At 45.4% G+C, this 21174-nt stretch overlaps 1 protein-coding gene and 1 pseudogene across 2 annotated transcripts in view; both read left to right on the top strand.

The window, feature by feature from the left end:
* Positions 1-21174, top strand: part of LOC310753811 (inositol polyphosphate 5-phosphatase OCRL-like) — an 863084-nt pseudogene that overhangs the window by 451221 nt on the left and 390689 nt on the right. The window lies entirely within an intron of this gene.
* Positions 11033-19859, top strand: LOC310753737 (uncharacterized protein; the record flags this gene model as incomplete). The annotated part of the gene is made up of 6 exons (XM_083595081.1): positions 11033-11053; positions 11287-11366; positions 18550-18646; positions 18787-18870; positions 19184-19288; positions 19611-19859. The coding sequence occupies 6 exons, from the start codon at positions 11033-11035 to the stop codon at positions 19857-19859; spliced, it is 636 nt and encodes a 211-aa protein (XP_083451207.1).

Below are 21174 nucleotides of genomic sequence, written 5' to 3'. Positions count from 1 at the left end.
GTATTCTGGGACATGGAGGGAAGTTTTAAAAGTTCATGTCACCCCTTTCCCGGGGTTCAATCTTGCCTTGAACCTGTTGCGCAATAAACTTGGATCTTCTGCAGCTTGCTCCTGTCTCCAGCTGAGCTCATTTTCCTCCGCAGGGACCTGCGGACTTAGTCCGACGAGCTGGGTGGCAGAGCAGCCTCGCACCCAGATTTTACGGTAACATTTGGCGCCCGAACAGGGACGTGCGGTTCTCCTGCGTTGCTGACCGGGGGCCCTGAAATCTTCAGCCGGCTCCGGGCCATTTTGCCTGGGAAGATCCTTTTGGACCTCCGGCCATCTTCCGGGTGGTAATCGAACGCCCCAGGAGTTCAGCTGGGGAGCAAAGAGGGATCCAGCCGGCTTATTCATCGATCCCGGGATCACAGTTGAAGATGCGTGAGTATAAGGAAAAAGGGAAATCCAGTGCACTGGTGGGAAGGGGGTGGCAATCTCCTGGCAACTGAATTCTCTGCCCTCCTCTCTATCGCTCCTTCTTACCTTTCTCTTGGTCCGCTTAGTGAGAGAGACCATGGACCGCTGCTCAACCCGAAAGGGGGTTTCTGAGCTCTATCTCTTTTCTTAAAATCTCCAGCCAGCCGCACCAACTGGGAGCCCGAAAGTAAGACGGAGAGAACCGGCTTGAAAGACAGCTGACTTACCGCAACGGGCATCCCATTTGAAAGCAAGGGGTTGGAGCTCTCTTTCCGAACTTCCCTAGCGCCCGGCAAGGGGGCAGAAAGGGGTCTGGCTTTCTATCATTAATCCCAGCCGCACCGGTCGGTGCCACGTAAGTGAGCCCGCTTCTGAAAGCAAGGGGGATTTTCGGTTCGAAACTCTATCCAGGGATCACCCGATCTGGCACCGCATGGCGCGGGCGTTCAGTAGGGCCCCTTTTCCTGAGATTGTGACGATAGGTAGGAGGTTGCCAGGAGGGATAGCCCAGGAGGAATTGGGCGGGATTTGGCAGAGTGGAAAGGAACCCCAGGTTTTGGAATAGGAAGTAAGGAAAGGAACAAAAGGAAACCGGATAGTTAGAGCTCACTAAAATCACTAGGAAGTTGCCAAGCAACAAGAGATAGGAAAACCCCAAATAAACCCCTGTACAAGTTACCCAAATCCTCATCGACCCCTCTCTTTCTCCCCTCTCTACCCAGACACGCGTGAATCATAACATGGGTACCCAGGCTTCCAAGCATGAGCGGGCTCCCTCTGGGAGGAAGGCTTCTAGAAAGCCATCCCAGTCCCAGAGAGACCCCGACTCCCCTCTTGAATTTGTTATCACCTATTGGAAGTCGATTCCTGGCCCTAAGTTGCTGTCAAAACAAAAACTAGAGGGCCTCTGCAGAGAGACCTGGCCCGCCAGTACCGCCTCCGCGAAACCAGAACTACGTTGGCCAACAGGAGGCTCTTTTAATGAAGACCGCCTGAAACACCTAAGAAAATACCTGATGGAGGAGAAGCCCCATCAGTTAGAATATTTAGCCGCCTTCGAGGCGGTCAAAGGACTGCTCCAAGCTCCGAGAGGAGCCCCATCCTTCCAGCTGCCCATATTAAATCCCGGAAGGCAGCCTCTGCCCCCCCCTATGAGGGACACCCCGCAGACGACTCTATGGAACAAGCCCTGATCCCTTTCTACTATAGAGAGCCCACGCCACCCGCCCCTAACGACAATTTGGATAGCGACGAGGAAATGGGGGGAGAAGGGGCACGGGGGGGGGGCACGAACCAAAGACTCACACGATTGCAAGCCAAAGCAAAGAAGAGCGCCACCCCAGAGGACCCTAGTCATTCAGAAAAACCCATAGAAACCCCGGGGACTTCTAGCCAAACGGGTCCTACAGCAGTCCAGATGCCCCTAAGGGCCTTGCCGATTCCACCCCTGCAACCCGACGGACCCCCCCAGATGGTATACACGCACCAACCCTTTTATACGGCTGACCTAGTAACCTGGTCAAATCAAATGCCTTCCCTGAGGGAAGATCCGGATAAGTGCCACCGTCAAGTCAGCGCTATTTTCTCCACTCACAAGCCCACTTGGCCAGACATCCATGTCCTTTTGAACGCCCTCTTTAACGAAGCCGAGAAGGCGGACATTCTGGCCAAGGCTGGAGAGGCGATAGAACTCCCGGACTACCAGGTGGGACGACCCCAAGGGGTAGCGGCTCTCACAGCACAATGCCTACATATTGAACCAACCTGGGACTACAATACCACCAACGGGATCTGGTGCTTAGATTTATTTAAGAAGGCAATATTAGACGGCATAAAGGCTGCTGGACAGTGTACCATCAACTGGACGAAGGTCCAAACAGTATTGCAAGGACCAAATAAATGAACTTTTCCATGATATTCTAATTTTCCGAGTTTCCCCTGTATGTGTGGGGTTTTGTGTCAGCATCACTTGTGTGGGTTCACTTACTATTCCCTTGTTGCATTTCCTTGGTGGTGAGAGAGGTTGGGGGGTGACCTAGGGTGTGGTTGGTGGTCTTTGGTTGGCTTCAGGGAGATTTATTTTGTGTGTGAGTGGGCACCTAGGGTACAAATAATCAGAAACCTCATCAAACTATACCTCCACAACTACAACCCCTCGTGACGACAAATCAACAAATACCCAATGAATGACACCCTATTTAGAGATGAAGAAGTATACAACAAGGCCCAAAAGACTTTAAAAGACTATTTTGAATTAAACTTGCCAACAAATGTGGAAAAAAGAGTAATATGGGATGCAAGTAAAGCCGTGATGAGAGGGTTTTTGATACAACAGAATGCATTAAAAAAGAGAAGGCAAAATGAGAAAAAAGATAAAATTCTGGAGAAAATTAAAGAAGGTGAGAAAAAATTGAGAGCCAAGCCGAAGTCACAAGAGATTCTGAGAGAAATAAAGATTTATCAAACACAATATATGGAGTTGATGAATCAGGAAATAGAATGGAAAATTAAACAAATGAGACAGAAGACATTTGAATCGGCAGACAAATGTGGGAAATTATTGGCTTGGCAATTGAAAAAAAGACAAAAATTAAATACAATTACAAACCTGGAAGTAGAAGGAAAAGATATAAACTGTTGAATCAAGCCTTGTCAGAGGAACTTGGCCACTCTCCAGGTGCCCGGCTCGATTCCATGTTGGCCTCCCCCGTCAGCGACTCCCGGCAAGACAAGGCGAGGTCTCTATCGGCCGATCCTCCTCAACGTGAGAAGAACACAACCACTCCCCCCTGCCATCCCCAGGGAGGGGAGAGAGACAGACAGAAATGTCTTTACATGCCTTTATTTCTGTCTTTCAGCAGTGCAGAGGAAACATGTCTGCACCCTCTCACATCAGCAGCCACAGCAGAGAGAGAATAACTCCACCCATGTACTTCCAGTACAGGGTCATGTGCCACTCTGATCTAACATCCGGTGCTCAGAGCACATAATAGACTGTCCCTGGTTCCCACGGTACAGTCCCATAACATCAACATCCTGTTTGGCTTTCCAGCCATCTGGAGCACTCAGCAGCATTGCTCCTTTTTCGTAACAACCTCCCCCAAAAGAATCAATGCATGTTGCGGCAAGCAAAGCGTGATCCAGAGAAGAAAACAAACAGTTGTTATACACATAACACTCCCCTGTTGTTTCAGTTCCACCCTTGGAACTACCCGCCACTGGTTTCCCCAGTGTACCTCTCTGGTTGTCTGGCTTCCAAGGAATGAGTGCATCTGCATTACCTTGGCTAGCAACTCTCTGTTGTGTCTTTGTCTCTGACTTAGACACAGCTCCAACCTGTCCTCGGTTGTTTACAACAGCAACACATGCAACAGCTAAGTTAGCAAACTCTTCTGAGTACCTTTTGGGTGATTCACCCTTTGTGACTCTCTCAGACCTGTGTATGAGGTGCTGATCCTCTCTGCTCACTGGTTCTGTCTCAGGACTCCTAGGAGAACCAGTTCCAATAGTAAACAGTGGTTCATCCTTCACCTGTGAAGGTCTATCCATTGTGTGAGATTTCCTCTCAATGACTGTGACAACTGAGCTCTCTGAGCTATCACTGTCACTCTCAGTACCACTGTACTCTGTGAAATCATCCTCATCATCTGAATCGTCCTCTGTGGGAAATGTGTGTACAATCACTCTCTCCTTTTCAGGAGCACTCTCTAGAAATTTTGTGAGAATCACCTGACCAGATTCAGACAAAATTACTCTGTAGAGACCCTTTTCATATCCCACAAAAATGCCTCTGGCATTCTTTACTCCACCTGGAGCTTCTGTCCTCACATGAGACCCAAAAACCTTGAAATGGGCAACAGAAGGTTTTCTCTGGAACAGTTTCTCAAAAGGAGAACTTCCCAACTCTTTTGAAACCTTTCTCACCCACGCATGACTAAACGACATGAGTGACTCCGCCCAGAACTCATGTGGCAGATGTGAACTAAGCAATTGCGCATTCATCCCCTTTTGCAATTCTTTGTTCACCCTAACACAGACACCCCTGTTCCACGCTTCCGCTGAAACAGCAACCTTGTGTCTTATCCCTTTCTTGTGCAGGAACCTCTGGAAATCCTGTAAAAGAAAAATTTGCTTCTCATCTGTCAAAAGACAATCAATGTTAGCATCATGCATATCCTTAACCTTGTCACAAAACTCCTGAAACCTTTCCAAGGCTTCCTGTGGCTTCTTTAACACATAAATCCAGACAAAGTTAGAGAAATGATCCACACACACAAGATAAAATCTTGCATTGCCTCTAGATGGTTCTAGAGGACCAATCACATCAGCATACACCCGCTGAAACGCTCTGTCGACCCTGGCCACCTTCTTGGCGCTCGTTTTGGTCACACCTGCAAGAGAAATCAAGTTAGACTCAGAATTACATTCCATGTAATCACTTTGCTCAAAGTCCAACAAATACAGTCCACGTTTCTCTCTGGCAGAAAGAAACAACTCTCCATCTTTGAAGATCTTGCAGCTCTCAGCATCATAGGACAGTTTCAGTCCTTTCTTTGCAATCTGCGAAACACTCAGCAGATTGAACTTCAATTCAGGAACCAAGTAAACATTGTGTATAGTCAGGTTTAGACTCTTCAGATACACAGTTCCAATCCCGGTCGCTACCAGCTTCTGACCGTTGGCTTGTTCCACAGCGAAGCTTTGCTTCTTAAACGTTGAAAAGAGCGCCTTGTGTGGGGACATATGAAAATTACAGCCCGTATCAATTACAAATGAATTTCCAACATCTGGCGTGGTTCCTTTCGCCATCAGGGCCTTTGCAGGTTTCACCGAAGACGTGGTATGACTTTTGCCTGCTGCCTCAGGCTTTGCTGAGCGGCCCTTCGCTCCTTTCGGCTGGCGTGGCTTCTTGCAGTTCCGCTGAAGATGCCCAGCCTGTCCGCAATTGTAACATCGGACAGCGTTCAAAGCTACAGCATCCTCTCCAGTAGCAACATCAGTGGGGGAATTAGAACTCCGTTCTTCCCTCCCCCTGTCCTTCACCTCCAGTGCAGCAAGCCTGTCGTGTTCATTCAAAACAATGGCAGTCACCCTCTCCGCGGTCAATTCGTTCGCCGGAAGGGAACCCAGCTGACTGGCAACCGTTTTGTAAGTCCGATTTAAGCTGTTAATCATCATGAAGCAAAACACTTCCTCCTGCAGACGGAAATTGCGTTCCACCATCTGTTGGCGCAGATATTTCATTTCCGTCAGGTGCGCTTGAACATCTCCATCAGGCGCAAGCCTCAGATTGGTCAGCTTCTCAAAATACAACAACGCTGAAGAACCAGCATCTCTCTGGTGTGTTCTACGCAGCGTTTCCCAAATCTCACGCGCATATTCCAAATCCTGAATATGCACAAGTTGATCATCCGAGACACACAGAATTATAGCCGTCCTGGCCTTCACATTCTGTGATTCCCAACCTCGGGTTGGTGCTTGAGGGATGGGGTTCTCAATCACCCCAAAAATCCTCTGATTCTGCAGCAGGGCCTTCATCTTTACAGACCAAGATGAATAATTGTCATTAGTCAGGGGAGGCGGGTAAGGCAAGGCTCCCCCCTTCTTGGGATCCATTTTGAATCCAAGTCTCAGCTCTCTTTCTCGAGCTAGTAAAATCCAAAAGCTCCTTTTTGAGCTGTCTTTCTGCCTCTCTCAGGCAGGCAATCTCCAAGCTGTCTCAAAGTCAAAACAACTTTCGCTTTCCCGGCTCTGACTGAGCCAGCCCCAGGTGTCAGTACCTTTCCAAGCCGACTGACCGTCGTTGCTTAGCAACTGTGCATACTTCTCATCCTTATCTCACCACAAATATGTCTGGTATGCAAGCTTAGCTCTCAGAGCTGTTTTTCCAAACGCAGCTCTCGTGAACCAGAGAATAAATCAATCTGCATTCACACTTTTAGCCCGATATTCAGCATACCTTTCCGGGGCTCCGATGCTTGGAAAACACCCCCTCTTGGTGTCCAGCCGTCTGTTCAGCTTCTGGCTGCAATGCAGACGTTATCTTCTTTCCTTGGTGCAGAGGATGGCACACGATCCATCAACCTCTCACCTCTCATGCTGATTCCCATGGATCAGATAACCAGCAGCGTCTGCTACCATATGTTGAATCAAGCCTTGTCAGAGGAACTTGGCCACTCTCCAGGTGCCCGGCTCGATTCCATGTTGGCCTCCCCCGTCAGCGACTCCCGGCAAGACAAGGCGAGGTCTCTATCGGCCGATCCTCCTCAACGTGAGAAGAACACAACCACTCCCCCCTGCCATCCCCAGGGAGGGGAGAGAGACAGACAGAAATGTCTTTACATGCCTTTATTTCTGTCTTTCAGCAGTGCAGAGGAAACATGTCTGCACCCTCTCACATCAGCAGCCACAGCAGAGAGAGAATAACTCCACCCATGTACTTCCAGTACAGGGTCATGTGCCACTCTGATCTAACATCCGGTGCTCAGAGCACATAATAGACTGTCCCTGGTTCCCACGGTACAGTCCCATAACATCAACATCCTGTTTGGCTTTCCAGCCATCTGGAGCACTCAGCAGCATTGCTCCTTTTTCGTAACCCAAATGAGATTAGAAACTGTTTCCAGAAATACTTCAAGCAACTATATGCACAAGGGCCACAGAATGAAAGGGATATTGACGGATTTTTGAAAACAAATGGACTACAAAAAATTTCACAGGAAAGTAAAGTATTGTTGAACTGTAAAATAACAGATCAGGAGATAGAAGGTGCCATTTTAAATATGCAATTGGGCAAATCTCCGGGACCGGATGGACTGACTGCTAGATACTATAGATCCTTAAAGGATTGGATAGTACAACCTTTGAAGGAAGTCTGCAATGAGATTTTGGAAGGGAACAGGGCACCAGAATCGTGGAAAGAGGCCTACATCACACTTATACCGAAAACAGAGACTGAAAAGACTCAACTTAAAAACTACCGTCCCATATCCTTATTAAATGTGGATTACAAAATTTTTGCTGACATTTTGGCCAAGAGATTGAAAAGAGTATTGACTGAAGAGATACATAAGGACCAAGCGGGCTTTCTACCGGGAAGACACATATCTGATAATTTGAGGAATGTAATTGACATTTTGGAAAAGCTAGATGTGGACATAAATACTAAAGCTGTTTTGATATTTGTGGACGCGGAGAAAGCCTTTGACAACATTTCTTGGAGTTTTATGAAAAAGAATCTACAGGGTATGGGGGTAGGCCAAGGTTTTGAAAATGGTATAGGTGCAATATATTCTGAACAAAAGGCCAAATTAATTGTAAATAACGTGGTTACGGAACAATTTATGATTGAAAAAGGGACACGACAAGGATGCCCAATTTCCCCTTTACTTTTTATATCGGTCCTGGAGGTTTTGCTGAATATGATTAGAAGGGACCGGTTGGTTAAAGGCATACAGGTCGGAGCCAAACAGTATAAATTGAGAGCATTTGCAGATGACATAGTTTTGACGTTACAGGAGCCAGAATCTAGTACTAAAAGAGTTTTAGAATTAATTCAAGAATTTGGTCAGGTGGCAGGATTTAAACTGAATAAGACCAAAACTAAGGTTTTAGAGAAAAATATGACATTGTTTGAAAAAGAGAAATTTCAGAATGAAACAGGTTTATTAGTGGTGAGGAAGGTGAAATATCTGGGGATTAACATGACATCTAAAAATGGGAACTTATTCAAAAATAATTATGAGAAATGCTGGTCAGAAGTGAAAAAAGATCTCGAAATATGGTCAAATTTGAAGCTTTCCTTGATGGGTCGAATAGCAGCTATAAAGATGAATGTATTGCCTAAAATGTTGTTTTTGTTTCAAACATTACAAATTGTGGACAAGATGGAATGTTATAAGAAGTGGCAGAAAGATATTTCGAAATTTGTCTGGCAGGGCAAGAAGCCTAGGATAAAATATAAGATTTTAACTGATGCAAAAGAGGGGTGGCTTTGCCCTGCCAGACTTCAGACTGTACTATGAGTCAGCAGCATTCTGCTGGTTGAAAGATTGGCTGCTTCTTGAAAACACGGACATTTTGGATTTAGAAGGTTTTAACAATGTTTTTGGATGGCATGCATATTTGTGGTATGACAAGGTTAAAGCTCACAAAGCATTTAAAAATCATATTGTAAGGAGATCTTTGTTTAATGTTTGGATTAGATACAAGGATGTACTGGAAAACAAAACCCCAAGGTGGTTGTCACCAATGGAAGCGAAAGCTCAGAAAAAACTCAATATGGAGGCCAGTTGGCCAAAATATTGGGAAATTTTGGAGCAAGAAGGAGATAGACTGAAACTGCAGAGCTTTGAGAAATTAAAAAACAAGGTCCGAGACTGGCTACATTATTTTCAGATAAGGGAGGCATATAATTTGGACAGGAAAATTGGCTTCCAGGTGGAAAAATCTAAATTAGAAATAGAAGTGCTAGAACCTAAAACTAAGATCATGTCAAAAATGTATAACTTGCTGCTGAAATGGAATACACAGGATGAAACGGTTAAGTCAGCTATGATTAAATGGGCACAAGATGTTGGACATAACATTATGTTTGCTGACTGGGAACAGTTATGGACCACCGGTATGAAATTTACGGCATGTAATGCCTTAAGAGAGAATATTATGAAAATGATATACAGGTGGTACATGACCCCAGTCAAGCTTGCAAAAATATATCATTTGCCCGATAATAAATGCTGGAAATGTAAGGAAGTTGAAGGTACATTCTTTCACCTTTGGTGGACGTGCCCAAAGATTAAGGCCTTCTGGGAAATGATTTATAATGAAATGAAAAATATATTTAAGTATACTTTTCTGAAAAAACCAGAGGCTTTTCTCTTGGGTATAGTCGGCCATTTGGTGTCAAAGAAGGACAGAACGTTTTTTATGTTTGCTACAACGGCAGCAAGAGTACTCATAGCAAAGCACTGGAAGACTCAAGATTTACCCACTCTGGAAGAATGGCAGATGAAGTTGATTGACTGTATGGGGCTGGCAGAAATGACCGGCAGAATCCGCGACCAGGGAGAAAAGTCAGCAGAAGAAGATTGGAAGAAATTTAAGGAATATCTACAGAAATACTATAAAATTAATGAACTCTGAAAAGATGTTGGTTTGAACTTTGGTGGTTTCTAGCTGTTATGATAAAGATAATGGGGATTATAATTGTTTTTGTTATTAAATTTAAAAAAGTTGAGTGGAAAATAAGGTGATATTCTAAAAGGAATGTTAAGAGATTAGGATTTGCTGAATTAACAAATTGAACTAGAGAACAAGAAGGGGAGGTATGAGGAAGTCAAAGAAACATGTGATTGAAAGACTGTTATTGAAACTGAATTGTTTTTAATATTTTTCCTTTTCTTTTTTCTTTTTGTGTTTATATAAAATTGGAAAACTTAATAAATATTCATTAAAAAAAACAAATCAACAAATACCTGAGGAGATGCAACAACACCAAATGCTCCTTTCCTTGTTGATACGATGTCCCGCAGCCGAAGTAGTGTGTGAAATGACACGGCTCTGCCTGCAACTGTTAGGCTACCCGTATTTGTGTTATGGCTATGCTGCAAAGACTCCCTGTCTTCTCTTACACACACACACACACACACACATCCCATTTTGGTTGTAGGCTTCTGTCTCAGGTTTTGAAATGTGTTGGGGAGGGGGCTTTACTGGGTTGTTTTTCACCTTTACTATGCATTTTGTGTTTTTATATTGCGATTTTTATCTTGTAACCAGTGCTTTTTTCTATTTAAAAAAATGTTTGGGGTACTCTCATTTTGACTCAAGAAAATCACCATTTTATAGTTCAAATCGGGGAAAATAAATGCAGTACAGTAAATGGAGAAAAGTGCAAAGATTCACCAAAAAAAGCACTGGTTGTAACTGAGACCTGTGGCTATAGGGCGGTATAACAACAGCAGCAGCAACAACAACAACAACAACAACAACAACAACAACAACAACAGCAACAGCAGCAACAACAACAACAACAACAACAACAATAACAACAACAAGGTCTGCCCCTCTCCTTCTCTTCTAGGTTCAGGCGACTGAGGGACATGGCAGCCCGCAAGAAGAAGGGGACCCTCAAAGTCCCCAAGAAGTCCAGGGTTGCTGTAGGCCCACGTGAGCAAATGCTTCCTTTTCATTTTGGAGCGTAAGGAGGGGTGGCCTTAATGCTCTAAGCCTCAACTGTGGAAAATAAGTAGAAATGAACTAGCCTGCCCCTATGTCCTTTCCTGCTTCTCTTGTTGCAGATGGTTCAGAGACTGGCAGGCATCGCCTGTGGTTAGTATTTGAGAAAACAGCACAGTACATACGAAATCCCTCACCCCCCCCATCCACCAGTGCTGTTTGTACCCGCATTTTGGCGGTCTCAGATGCAGAGAAGCCCTCCTGCCATGAACTGACAGCCTGACTCTTGCCATTTCAGCAACTGGAGAAGGATGAGATGTTCCTCTGCTGCGTGCTGGCCACTTGCTTGGAGGCCCGCCAGAGAGAAAAGGACAGGTTGAGGTACTCCAAGAAGATGGCCGTCAAGGCAATTGCGGTGAGTGAGAGGTTGCATGAGGTATCCAGGGGTGAGGGGGGCAGGAGAGCTGGGGATGGGATTTGGGGGATGCTGGGCAGAAGGAAGGCCTGGCGGGGTCTGGCCAAGAGAAGGGTTGTGCAGACATTTGGCATTACATTGCCAATTCCTGCACTGAGTTTGGGGTTGGAGGAATCCACCTGATGTCCATAGGGAACTGACGTTTTCCCCCTTCACCCTCTGTTCTCTATCAGGATCTCGTGGGACGGATTGTGTGCTTTATGCAGCCTGAATTGGCCCTTGCTATGGCGCTGGAAGCCCTTTATCAACTGAGGTATTGAGGCATCTGATCATAGCCTGCATTTTTAATCAAGGCTTATATTTTGATCAGATTCCTGTATTCTAAAAATGACCTTAAAGAAATATATATTTGTAAATGTTTGTATCTCTCATGCCAGGCAGAAACCATACTCTGGCAGCTGTTTATCTTCTTGATCAAGGGCCCCCCTGATCTATAGCAGTGTCTCAGGGTTGTAAAAGGAAATTAAAGCCTGGGAACAAAAGGTCACACTGACCATACAAATTATAGAATACAATCAAGGTTGCAAAAATAGTAATTAATTATTGAGCCTCCCATTAAACTTGAGCCACATCTTCCTAAGGTTAAAAGGGCAAGAGCTAATGCAAGCAGCGGCTGGCTGGGGAAGAGGCCTCTCTCTCTCTCTGGAGCTGCTTTGAAGCTTCGGGGAGTTTGGAGAGCTTGGAGAGCCTAGCTTTTATAGAGTTCCTTTTTGCTTGAGAGGGGGTCTTTGCTTCTGGAGGTCTGTGTATGTTGTGTATGAAATGTTGGCTTGGGTGTAATTGTGCAAAGGATTTAGAAAGTAAGAAATTATAGAATCATAGAAGAGTTGGAATAGACCACGAGGGCCATTGGGTCCGGACCCCTGCCAGACAGAGAGACGCCATCGGAGCACTCCTGACATATGGTTGTCAAGTCTCTGCTTAATGACCTCCAAAGAAGGAGATCTTTCATTGATAATGTGTGGAAAGATGAAATGTTAGTTAAGGCGCCTAGTCTAGGGCAAAAGGTTATCTGGTAATTAAGGTGCCTTGTAGAGATTAATGGCTGTTTGCCAATTATAAATAGAAGGAAATATAGCTCTTTGTCTTCCATAAAAGGTAATAGGAAATGGGTGTATCTTTTATGATTGGTTCTAGCGAACAGCCAATAGGAATTTTAACCAGGCTGATTGGACAGAGGCAGCCAAAGGAGGAGCAAGGGGGCTGAGCTGAGGGAATATAAGTGCTGGCCATAATGACAGGAGACCAGGCCAGAGCTTGGTAACCTTATACCACTGTGCCTCACATTTATTTGTCTGACAAATAAATTATTATTTTAATTTCTCTATTGCTGCGTTGAATATTTCATTCCAGCTAAGCGTTAACCACAAGCAGGGTGCTACATTTTATGGTGCCTCTGTGACTCGGATAAGTGGTCTGCTGGAACGCAGCCCCTTCGCCTTACTGGGCAGGGTACAAGAGGGAGGACCACTAACTGCTTACCCAGCGCGCACTGGAACATTTTTCCAGGGGAACGCAGAAGTCTCGTCTGTCTGATACCCTGCCCACCGACGGCGACGGACCGGGGGGAACCAGAGAAATAAAGAGGGATCCGCTAAGGGTAAGTGCACAAAGGGGTTTTGGCCCTCCAATTAATTGGGAGGAAGAGAAGTCTTGATCAAACTTCTGCGTCTCAGTAAGGGGAACTGAGTACGCTAGGTGGTTGGGTACATCAGACGGTGGTCTGGTGGAGGAAAAGGGAAAGGTTGGGAAGTAGAGTGTGGTGAAGTATCCAGCGCATTGTATGTGTGAGAAAGTACAATCTGTAGCTGACCTGAGTGTGGAGTGGGTAGTACTTCGTTTCCCAGTAAGGCGACTTCACTGGGCAAGGAACCCCACGAAGCGAGTGTGTGAGTGACTGAGTGGATACTTCACAGGGCCATACAATGGGAGTTGGGGGTTCAAAGGGGGAAAATACACCTCTTGAATGTATGTTAAATAATTTTAAGAAAGCCTTCTCAGGGGCATATGGAGTCAAAATGACGCCAGAGCGCTTGAGAACGTTATGTGAATTAGAGTGGCCGAAACAAAATACTGAATGGCCATCTCAGGGAACTTTTGATATAAATTTAGTAAGCAAACTTTGGACTAACATCGCCAAAGAAACGGGAGGGTGCCCAGAACAATTTTCATATATAGATTCTTGGCTGAGCACATTAAATAAAAATCCTCCATGGATAAGGGAATGCAAAGTCCAACGATGCAAATTATTAGCTGTAAAAGCCGAAGCTAGGAAAGGAATCTTGCCAAATAAACTCAAACCCATTTTTGAGGGACCAGAGGAAGAGGTGCTTCCACCTCCACCCTATGCTCCACATCGAAGGGAGCCTAATCCAAATACTCCACCAGTTGTAACCCCAAGGCAAGAAAGTGGAACGAATAATGGGGGTGGAGTCACAGAACTTGATTCCTTGATAGATTATGATAAATATCTTCAGGAGGCCTTGGAGTTCTATAATAAAGCCCAAGCAGAAGTGGTTATTCCACCTGTGAGTCCCAGTAGAACTCCATCTACAGTCTCCTTTAGTGGAACAACCAATTGCCCACCCCAAACCCCTGTACATCCAAATCCTAGAGAACTATTACAGAAGTTACAGGAAGACCTTGATCGGTCAGCAAGCAATACAGCCAGGCGTATAAAGCTGCTAAAAGAACGCCTTGGGACAGATACCATCCCCTATGATTTGAGGCCCCTAGAGCAAAGCGAAGAGAAAGGTCACGTAGTAGCCCCTCTTAGAAGAGTATTTGATGCACTTGAGGAGCCTGTGCTGGTTAACGGGCAACCCGGACCACGGCCACCTCGAACTTCGACCCTCCAGTACATTCCATTCACAACTACGGATCTGATGAATTGGAAAACACACACCCCATCTTTCGCAGAAAAACCTCAGGCTATGATGGACTTGGTGACTTCAATAGTAAATACTCATAGTCCTACTTGGACAGATTGCCGCCAACTCCTGAATACTCTGTTCACCACTGAGGAAAGAAGAGACATGATTGAAAAGGCACAGATATATTTGCGTGAGCAGGCCAGAGTGGGAAATATTTTTAATATTGACCGTCATCTCCAGGATAACTTTCCTTTGGAAGATCCTAATTGGGATCCAAACAATGCAATTCACCTGGCCAGGCTTACCACCTACCGCCAGACGCTTGTGCAAGGTATCCGCAGGGCATGCCAGAAGCCCACTAATATGTCTAAAGTCTCAGAAGTAGAACAGAAACCAAATGAGAGTCCGGGAGACTTTTTAGAGAGGCTGCAGGAAGCCTATCGTATATGGACTCCTTTTGACCCTGAAGCCCCTGAAAACAGCAGAATGATTACTGCTACATTTGTGGCCCAGTGTGCTTCTGACATTCGTAAGAAAATTCAGAAATCAGAAGGATGGGAAGGGATGCTGATGAGCCAAATTATGGCCATTGCACGTCGAGTTTATCGGAATAGGGATGAGGCTGAGAAACAAGAGAAGAAGAAGTGTCATAAGGAAAATATGATAATGCTGGCCACAGCAGTGATGTGTTACCCATAACACTGTTTCGTGTTCGGTGCGCACCCACAAAAAGACTTAAGTTGTCACCTTTTGAGCTCCTGTATGGGAGGCCGCCCTCCTTTGTTCAGGATATTCCAGCTGACCTCAAACAAATAGGAGACTATGTGACACAGGGACAAGTGCAATCTCTCTCCCGTGTTGTTTTTTGTTTCTCTTAACAGGTGGGCCCTCAGCGCACGCCGTGCAGCATTGCCGAGCCGATTCATCAGTTCCAGGCTGGCGATAGCTATGGGTGAAAGAGTGGAAACGCGATCCACTTGCACCTAAGTGGCGTGGACCTTACACCGTCTTGCTCTCTACTCCAACAGCGGTGAAGGTAGCTGAGGTGACCCCCTGGATTCATTACTCCCGTTTGAAGAAGTCCGAAGGCAGTTGGACGTGCAAAGGTGACCCCTCTAATCCTTTAAAACTGACTCTCTCCAAAAACCCCTGTATCTAGCCCTACGGGGAACGGGCTAGGTCACGGGCAACATTAGACGACCGGCCTGCTGCAGCCACAACCTGGAAGCTGGCTGACCTGCGCACGCCTGAAGCTTGAGGAGCATCTGAACCAGCGATTGTGAACGGGAAGATTCTCTTATACAATTGATTGACTGCCCCCCCCTGTGGAACAATTATCAGAGATATTACTCATTGGGGATCCTTGGGACATATGTTTTGGTCTTGGTGGTTCCCCATTTCTGTCACTGGAGGAATTATATTGGGACTAATATTTTTTTGTTATCACAATAAGGTAATCTTTTGTGGAAGGAATGCATATACTAGACATCAACATGATTTTATTATTAATCCTGATCCCTTGGGAAGGGGAAGGGTCCTTGAATTTGAGCAAATTTGCTAAATATGGATTCAGTCAAAACCACAATATGTGGGTAGGCTTAGCTGAGATGGTAGCCAATGTTACAAATAGGACCAATTGCCTTGTTTGCTCTCTTGGGCCAGATGATTCAGAGGGAGGTATGCCCTTATTACCAATACCATTAAATGCCATTGGTATGGTAAGCGAAATGCCACACCAAACAGAAGTACAGAATTTCCCCGGATGGAACTCAACTAAACCAATACGAGTTATACCTGTACAAGGGGAATTCTGTGTACATAAATCATCAGAGGCAGCTGATTCTACCATGATAGGCTCTTCTCATTGCCACTATACTTGGGATTATATTAAGAATAGTCAAACCTGGGCAAACGGTACTACCTATCGAACTCGGAATACCTTGCCCTGTGCACCTCCTTTTATTCATGCATGGAAAATGGTGTGGAACATAACTATGACAGAAAAAGGCAATCTAACATACTGCACTGTGAGCTCTATGCCCCTTTTGATATTTCGCCTTATGCACTCCACGTACCAAAGACCTCAGACCCGATGGTTGTGGTGGATATGTGGAGAATGGGCATACAAGAAACTCCCTTCCAAATGGAGTGGGACTTGTTTCCTGGGATGGGTATTACCACCAATGTGGATTATGCCCACTAGTTCGGCCAAGCGTACACGAAGAAACGCTGATATTTCTCATATAGCAGGAGGAAGTACCCAAAGTTGGAGCGATACTGATGATTGGCCACCAGAGCGCATTATAGCCTATTATGAACCTGCCTCCTGGAATCCTGATGAGCTCATACAAGGGGCTCGAGATCCTATTTATAATCTAAACAGAATAATTCGATTGCAAGCAGTAGTGGAACTTGTAACCAATACAACGGCCCAGAGTTTGAGACTTATTGCACAACAGTTGGATGAAAGTAGAGCCGCCATTTTGCAGCTGAAAATGGGAATGGATTATGTACTTGCCAGGCAGGGAGGCCTATGTGGAGTCTTGAACTTGACAGGGAATGCCTGTTGCTTTAACATTTCTGATAATGGTGAGGCGATCCGTGTGTTGGCCACAAAGATGGAGAATATAGCACATGTCCCAGTACAAACATGGGAAGGATGGGATATGGGATGGCTGACCAACTGGTTACCCAATGTCGCGGGACTCAAAGGGATACTATTGTCTTGCTTGTTTTTCTTGACGGTAGTAGTAATGGTTTTGTGTATGGTGCCATGTATCATTTCATGTTTTAGAAGTACAATTAGCAAGATGATTTCAAATGAAACTCTACCTCATATCATGGCCCTATACAGAGCTTTACCTCAGGAATATGATGAAGGTCAAGCTATCAAGGACACTTGGGATGAAGGTCCTTGAGCTTGAAAGGGGGGAATGAGGCATCTGATCATAGCCTGCATTTTTAATCAAGGCTTATATTTTGATCAGATTCCTGTATTCTAAAAATGACCTTAAAGAAATATATATTTGTAAATGTTTGTATCTCTCATGCCAGGCAGAAACCATACTCTGGCAGCTGTTTATCTTCTTGATCAAGGGCCCCCCTGATCTATAGCAGTGTCTCAGGGTTGTAAAAGGAAATTAAAGCCTGGGAACAAAAGGTCACACTGACCATACAAATTATAGAATACAATCAAGGTTGCAAAAATAGTAATTAATTATTGAGCCTCCCATTAAACTTGAGCCACATCTTCCTAAGGTTAAAAGGGCAAGAGCTAATGCAAGCAGCGGCTGGCTGGGGAAGAGGCCTCTCTCTCTCTCTGGAGCTGCTTTGAAGCTTCGGGGAGTTTGGAGAGCTTGGAGAGCCTAGCTTTTATAGAGTTCCTTTTTGCTTGAGAGGGGGTCTTTGCTTCTGGAGGTCTGTGTATGTTGTGTATGAAATGTTGGCTTGGGTGTAATTGTGCAAAGGATTTAGAAAGTAAGAAATTATAGAATCATAGAAGAGTTGGAATAGACCACGAGGGCCATTGGGTCCGGACCCCTGCCAGACAGAGAGACGCCATCGGAGCACTCCTGACATATGGTTGTCAAGTCTCTGCTTAATGACCTCCAAAGAAGGAGATCTTTCATTGATAATGTGTGGAAAGATGAAATGTTAGTTAAGGCGCCTAGTCTAGGGCAAAAGGTTATCTGGTAATTAAGGTGCCTTGTAGAGATTAATGGCTGTTTGCCAATTATAAATAGAAGGAAATATAGCTCTTTGTCTCCCATAAAAGGTAATAGGAAATGGGTGTATCTTTTATGATTGGTTCTAGCGAACAGCCAATAGGAATTTTAACCAGGCTGATTGGACAGAGGCAGCCAAAGGAGGAGCAAGGGGGCTGAGCTGAGGGAATATAAGTGCTGGCCATAATGACAGGAGACCAGGCCAGAGCTTGGTAACCTTATACCACTGTGCCTCACATTTATTTGTCTGACAAATAAATTATTATTTTAATTTCTCTATTGCTGCGTTGAATATTTCATTCCAGCTAAGCGTTAACCACAAGCAGGGTGCTACAGTATAACGGGTTTTTTGAGCTTGACGAGGAGCTGGTGGGGGGGGGGGAGCAGAATGTGGAAAGGTGTTACCAGACCTTGCCACTTCAGTGAATTCGATTGGAAGAATTGCTTACAATTTCTTGGGTTTCTTGCATTCAAAAAAGCTTTCTTTATGCAGCAACTATTTACAGGATGAGTGGAGATGTTGAGAGAGAAAATAGAAGCTATATTGTCTAGAGATGACTGCGAAATGGCTCAGCTTTTAGGGGTGGGATTAACTAAGACCTAGAGGCTTGCAACCAAGTGCCAGGTAGACTGCCACATAAACAGTGCCCTTGTGTGTTTATTTTAATTTTACCTTTCTTCATTTTTACCCTGTAAAATCTATACGCTGCTTGATTGTCAAAAGTGGTTTAAGCTAACACATGCATTCAGTAGAAGTCCAAGAGAATGAAATGTATTTGATGCTCCCCCCCCCCCAATATGAGACAGAGTCTAAAAAGGTTTCCCTCCTTCTCTCCAGCCTCATGAAGCCCAAATTACCGCTGAAGCTGCACAGCCTGATTGTGCATGCAGCCTTTGCGGCGGTCATTGAGGTCAAAACTGAGCCCGACAAGCAGGTAAGTTGTTAGCCTTGAAATTTGACTTCTCTAGTTGTTTTTTCTTCTTCACACGCTTTAAGCACTGCTCCCATTGCTCAACATCTGATCTCTCTTTTCCCTGCTTGGCACATCCTCTCCCTCATTGCCATTGCCTGCAGGAGTTAGAGGAACGTTATACTCTGATGCTGGGAGGCCTCCTCTGGGAGGCCCCAAGCACTAAGACCCTGAACTTGCTGATGAATGTAAGTATCTTGATGGCTTCAGTGGCTGTTTGACCTAGAAAGCTTTCATGGAGAAGCCGCCACCTAGCAGTGCACCTCTTCGGCCCTTCCCCTCTTGTAAAGCAAGCTGGCCACATGGACCAGCCAGCAAAGGCCCACTTGCCCAGACAGCCAAAGGAGGGCCTTGGATGCAGAGCTACAATTTGGGGCTGGAGGACATTGCCATTTTAGAACAGAAACGGATCTCTCTCTGAGAGTGCAAAGGGCTTCACAGTGGTCTGCCTCTTTCCCCCAGACCAGCCTCCTGATTCTGAGGTCCCCTTTCCTCCCACAGGAACTGAGAGGTTACACAACAAGTGCGATTGCAGCGGAGAGGCAACTGGCAGCCAGTGGCATTAGCTGGCTGATGTCCTGTGCAAGAAGGCTCAGTTGCCTGAAGGTACCTTCACAGCCCCAAGAGGCTCCCAGAGTGGCTTGTGAAAGGATTCCCACAGGAGGAATCACAGTCTGGTATCAGGCGCACAACACAATGTGTGTCCCTGGGATGCCGGACAAGGCTGGAGACATTTCCTGCCCTCTTCCTTGATCTTACACTTCCACCTTGGGGCCAGGCAATAGAACTCACTCATCCCATGATGGAAGCAAGTCTTCCCTGGCTTGGGTCTGCTTCCATGTTCTCTTGCACCCATTATTTGGGGGGGGGGGGGGTTTAGGATCAGATCAGTCATCTGATCCAGTACGGTCTTTTCTTTTCTCTACAGCATGCTCTCGTCCCTCTGGAGCTGGCTCACTTCTGCCCCAAAGAAGGTAACACCCACAGCCTGGGGACATGGGACGCACTTTCCAGACTAAGGAGAGCCCACTCAGTAGCTGCAGCATCCTTGCTTGATGCAGACCTCCTGGGTCATGTGGCTGTGAAATCCTGCCACAGCACAAAGATGGCCAAACTGCAGGCTTGGAAGGAGTCGTTGCCACCAAAGACAGGATCCATAAAGCCTCCTTGTAAATAGGGTGGAATGGGGGCCAGGTCAATTTGGTGAATCAGTAAATGTGGCAGAAATTCATCTCTCTTCTCCTTCATTCTCTTCCAGATGACATAAGACTTGATGTCAGTTTCGATTATGGGGAGAAGACACAAGTTTCAAGGCTCAGCGATGATGGAGTGGCAATTTTTGCTTGCTGTTTCATTGTGTGTTGTTGCTAATTGTGATCATTGCTGTTGTTTTAGAATTCTTTCCTATGCAATATTACATTTTTATTGCTTTTAAATTGTTGCTTTTTAAGTTGTCCTTGTAAAGGAAAGTGTTCTGCTAATGTTGATTGTATTCTGAATTGCTTCAAGAAGCCTCATAGCAATGAACACTATTAAGAGTAATAATTATTTTACCTGCCTTAATTGTAATAAAGCATTGACATGCATATTTTAAATTAGCGGTTAAGGTCTTAAACTACACATTTTAATAGTTTCACATCTGTATTCTTTACTGTGTTCTAGCTTATAGATTTTGATTTTAACCTACATATATATGAGAGCCAGTGTGGTGTAGTGGTTAAGAGCGGTAGTCTCGTAATCTGGGGAACCGGGTTCGCATCTCCGCTCCTCCACATGCAGCTGCTGGGTGACCTTGGGCCAGTCACACTTCTCTGAAGTCTCTCAGCCCCACTCACCTGTTTGTTGTGGTGGAGGAAGGGAAAGGAGATTGTTAGCCGCTTTGAGACTCCTTAGGGTAGTGATAAAGCGGGATATCAAATCCAAACTCTTCTTCTTCTACATGTTCTCTATCTCTGTATAAGTCCATATTCTGGTTTGTGACTGTAATAAATTGATTCGTTCATTCAATAAAGCTTCGGTGGTTTTGAAATTCAGTAAATTGTCTCTGTCTCCATTTTTTGGTATTGAGGAAAACGCTCTATAAAATAATCAGAAAACATCAGGGTTGTAGTCAACATCAGCCCTTTCCACAGCAGACCTATTTAAATTGATGGGCACAAATTACGTGGCTGTGTTGATTTTGACGCATCTCTTCTGAGTAAAACTCAGTTGACTACTGTAGGGATAATCGCGGAGTGGGCATTGGGGTCCGGAGGGAGCACACTCCCCACCAGCAGGCAGCCACAGTCTGCCTGCACGCATGACCCTGGGGTGCGTAGCATACTCCCCCTCACAGACAAAGTCATGGCTGTCTGGAACATCGTTCCCTCTGTCTGACCTTTTGCGGTCCCAGCAGTCTGCGGTGTCCTGTCTGTAACCTTTGTCCCTGAGACCTTTTGTCTCCTTCGTCATACACTGTGCAAGGGGAAAATGACGCGGTGGAAACAGGTGCC

This window comes from Podarcis filfolensis (assembly GCF_964270895.1).
Source record: "Podarcis filfolensis genome assembly, chromosome: W".
Lineage (NCBI taxonomy): Eukaryota > Metazoa > Chordata > Lepidosauria > Squamata > Lacertidae > Podarcis > Podarcis filfolensis.
The sequence above is the reverse complement of the archived record's forward strand: the minus strand, read 5'-3'. Positions and strand labels throughout refer to the sequence as shown.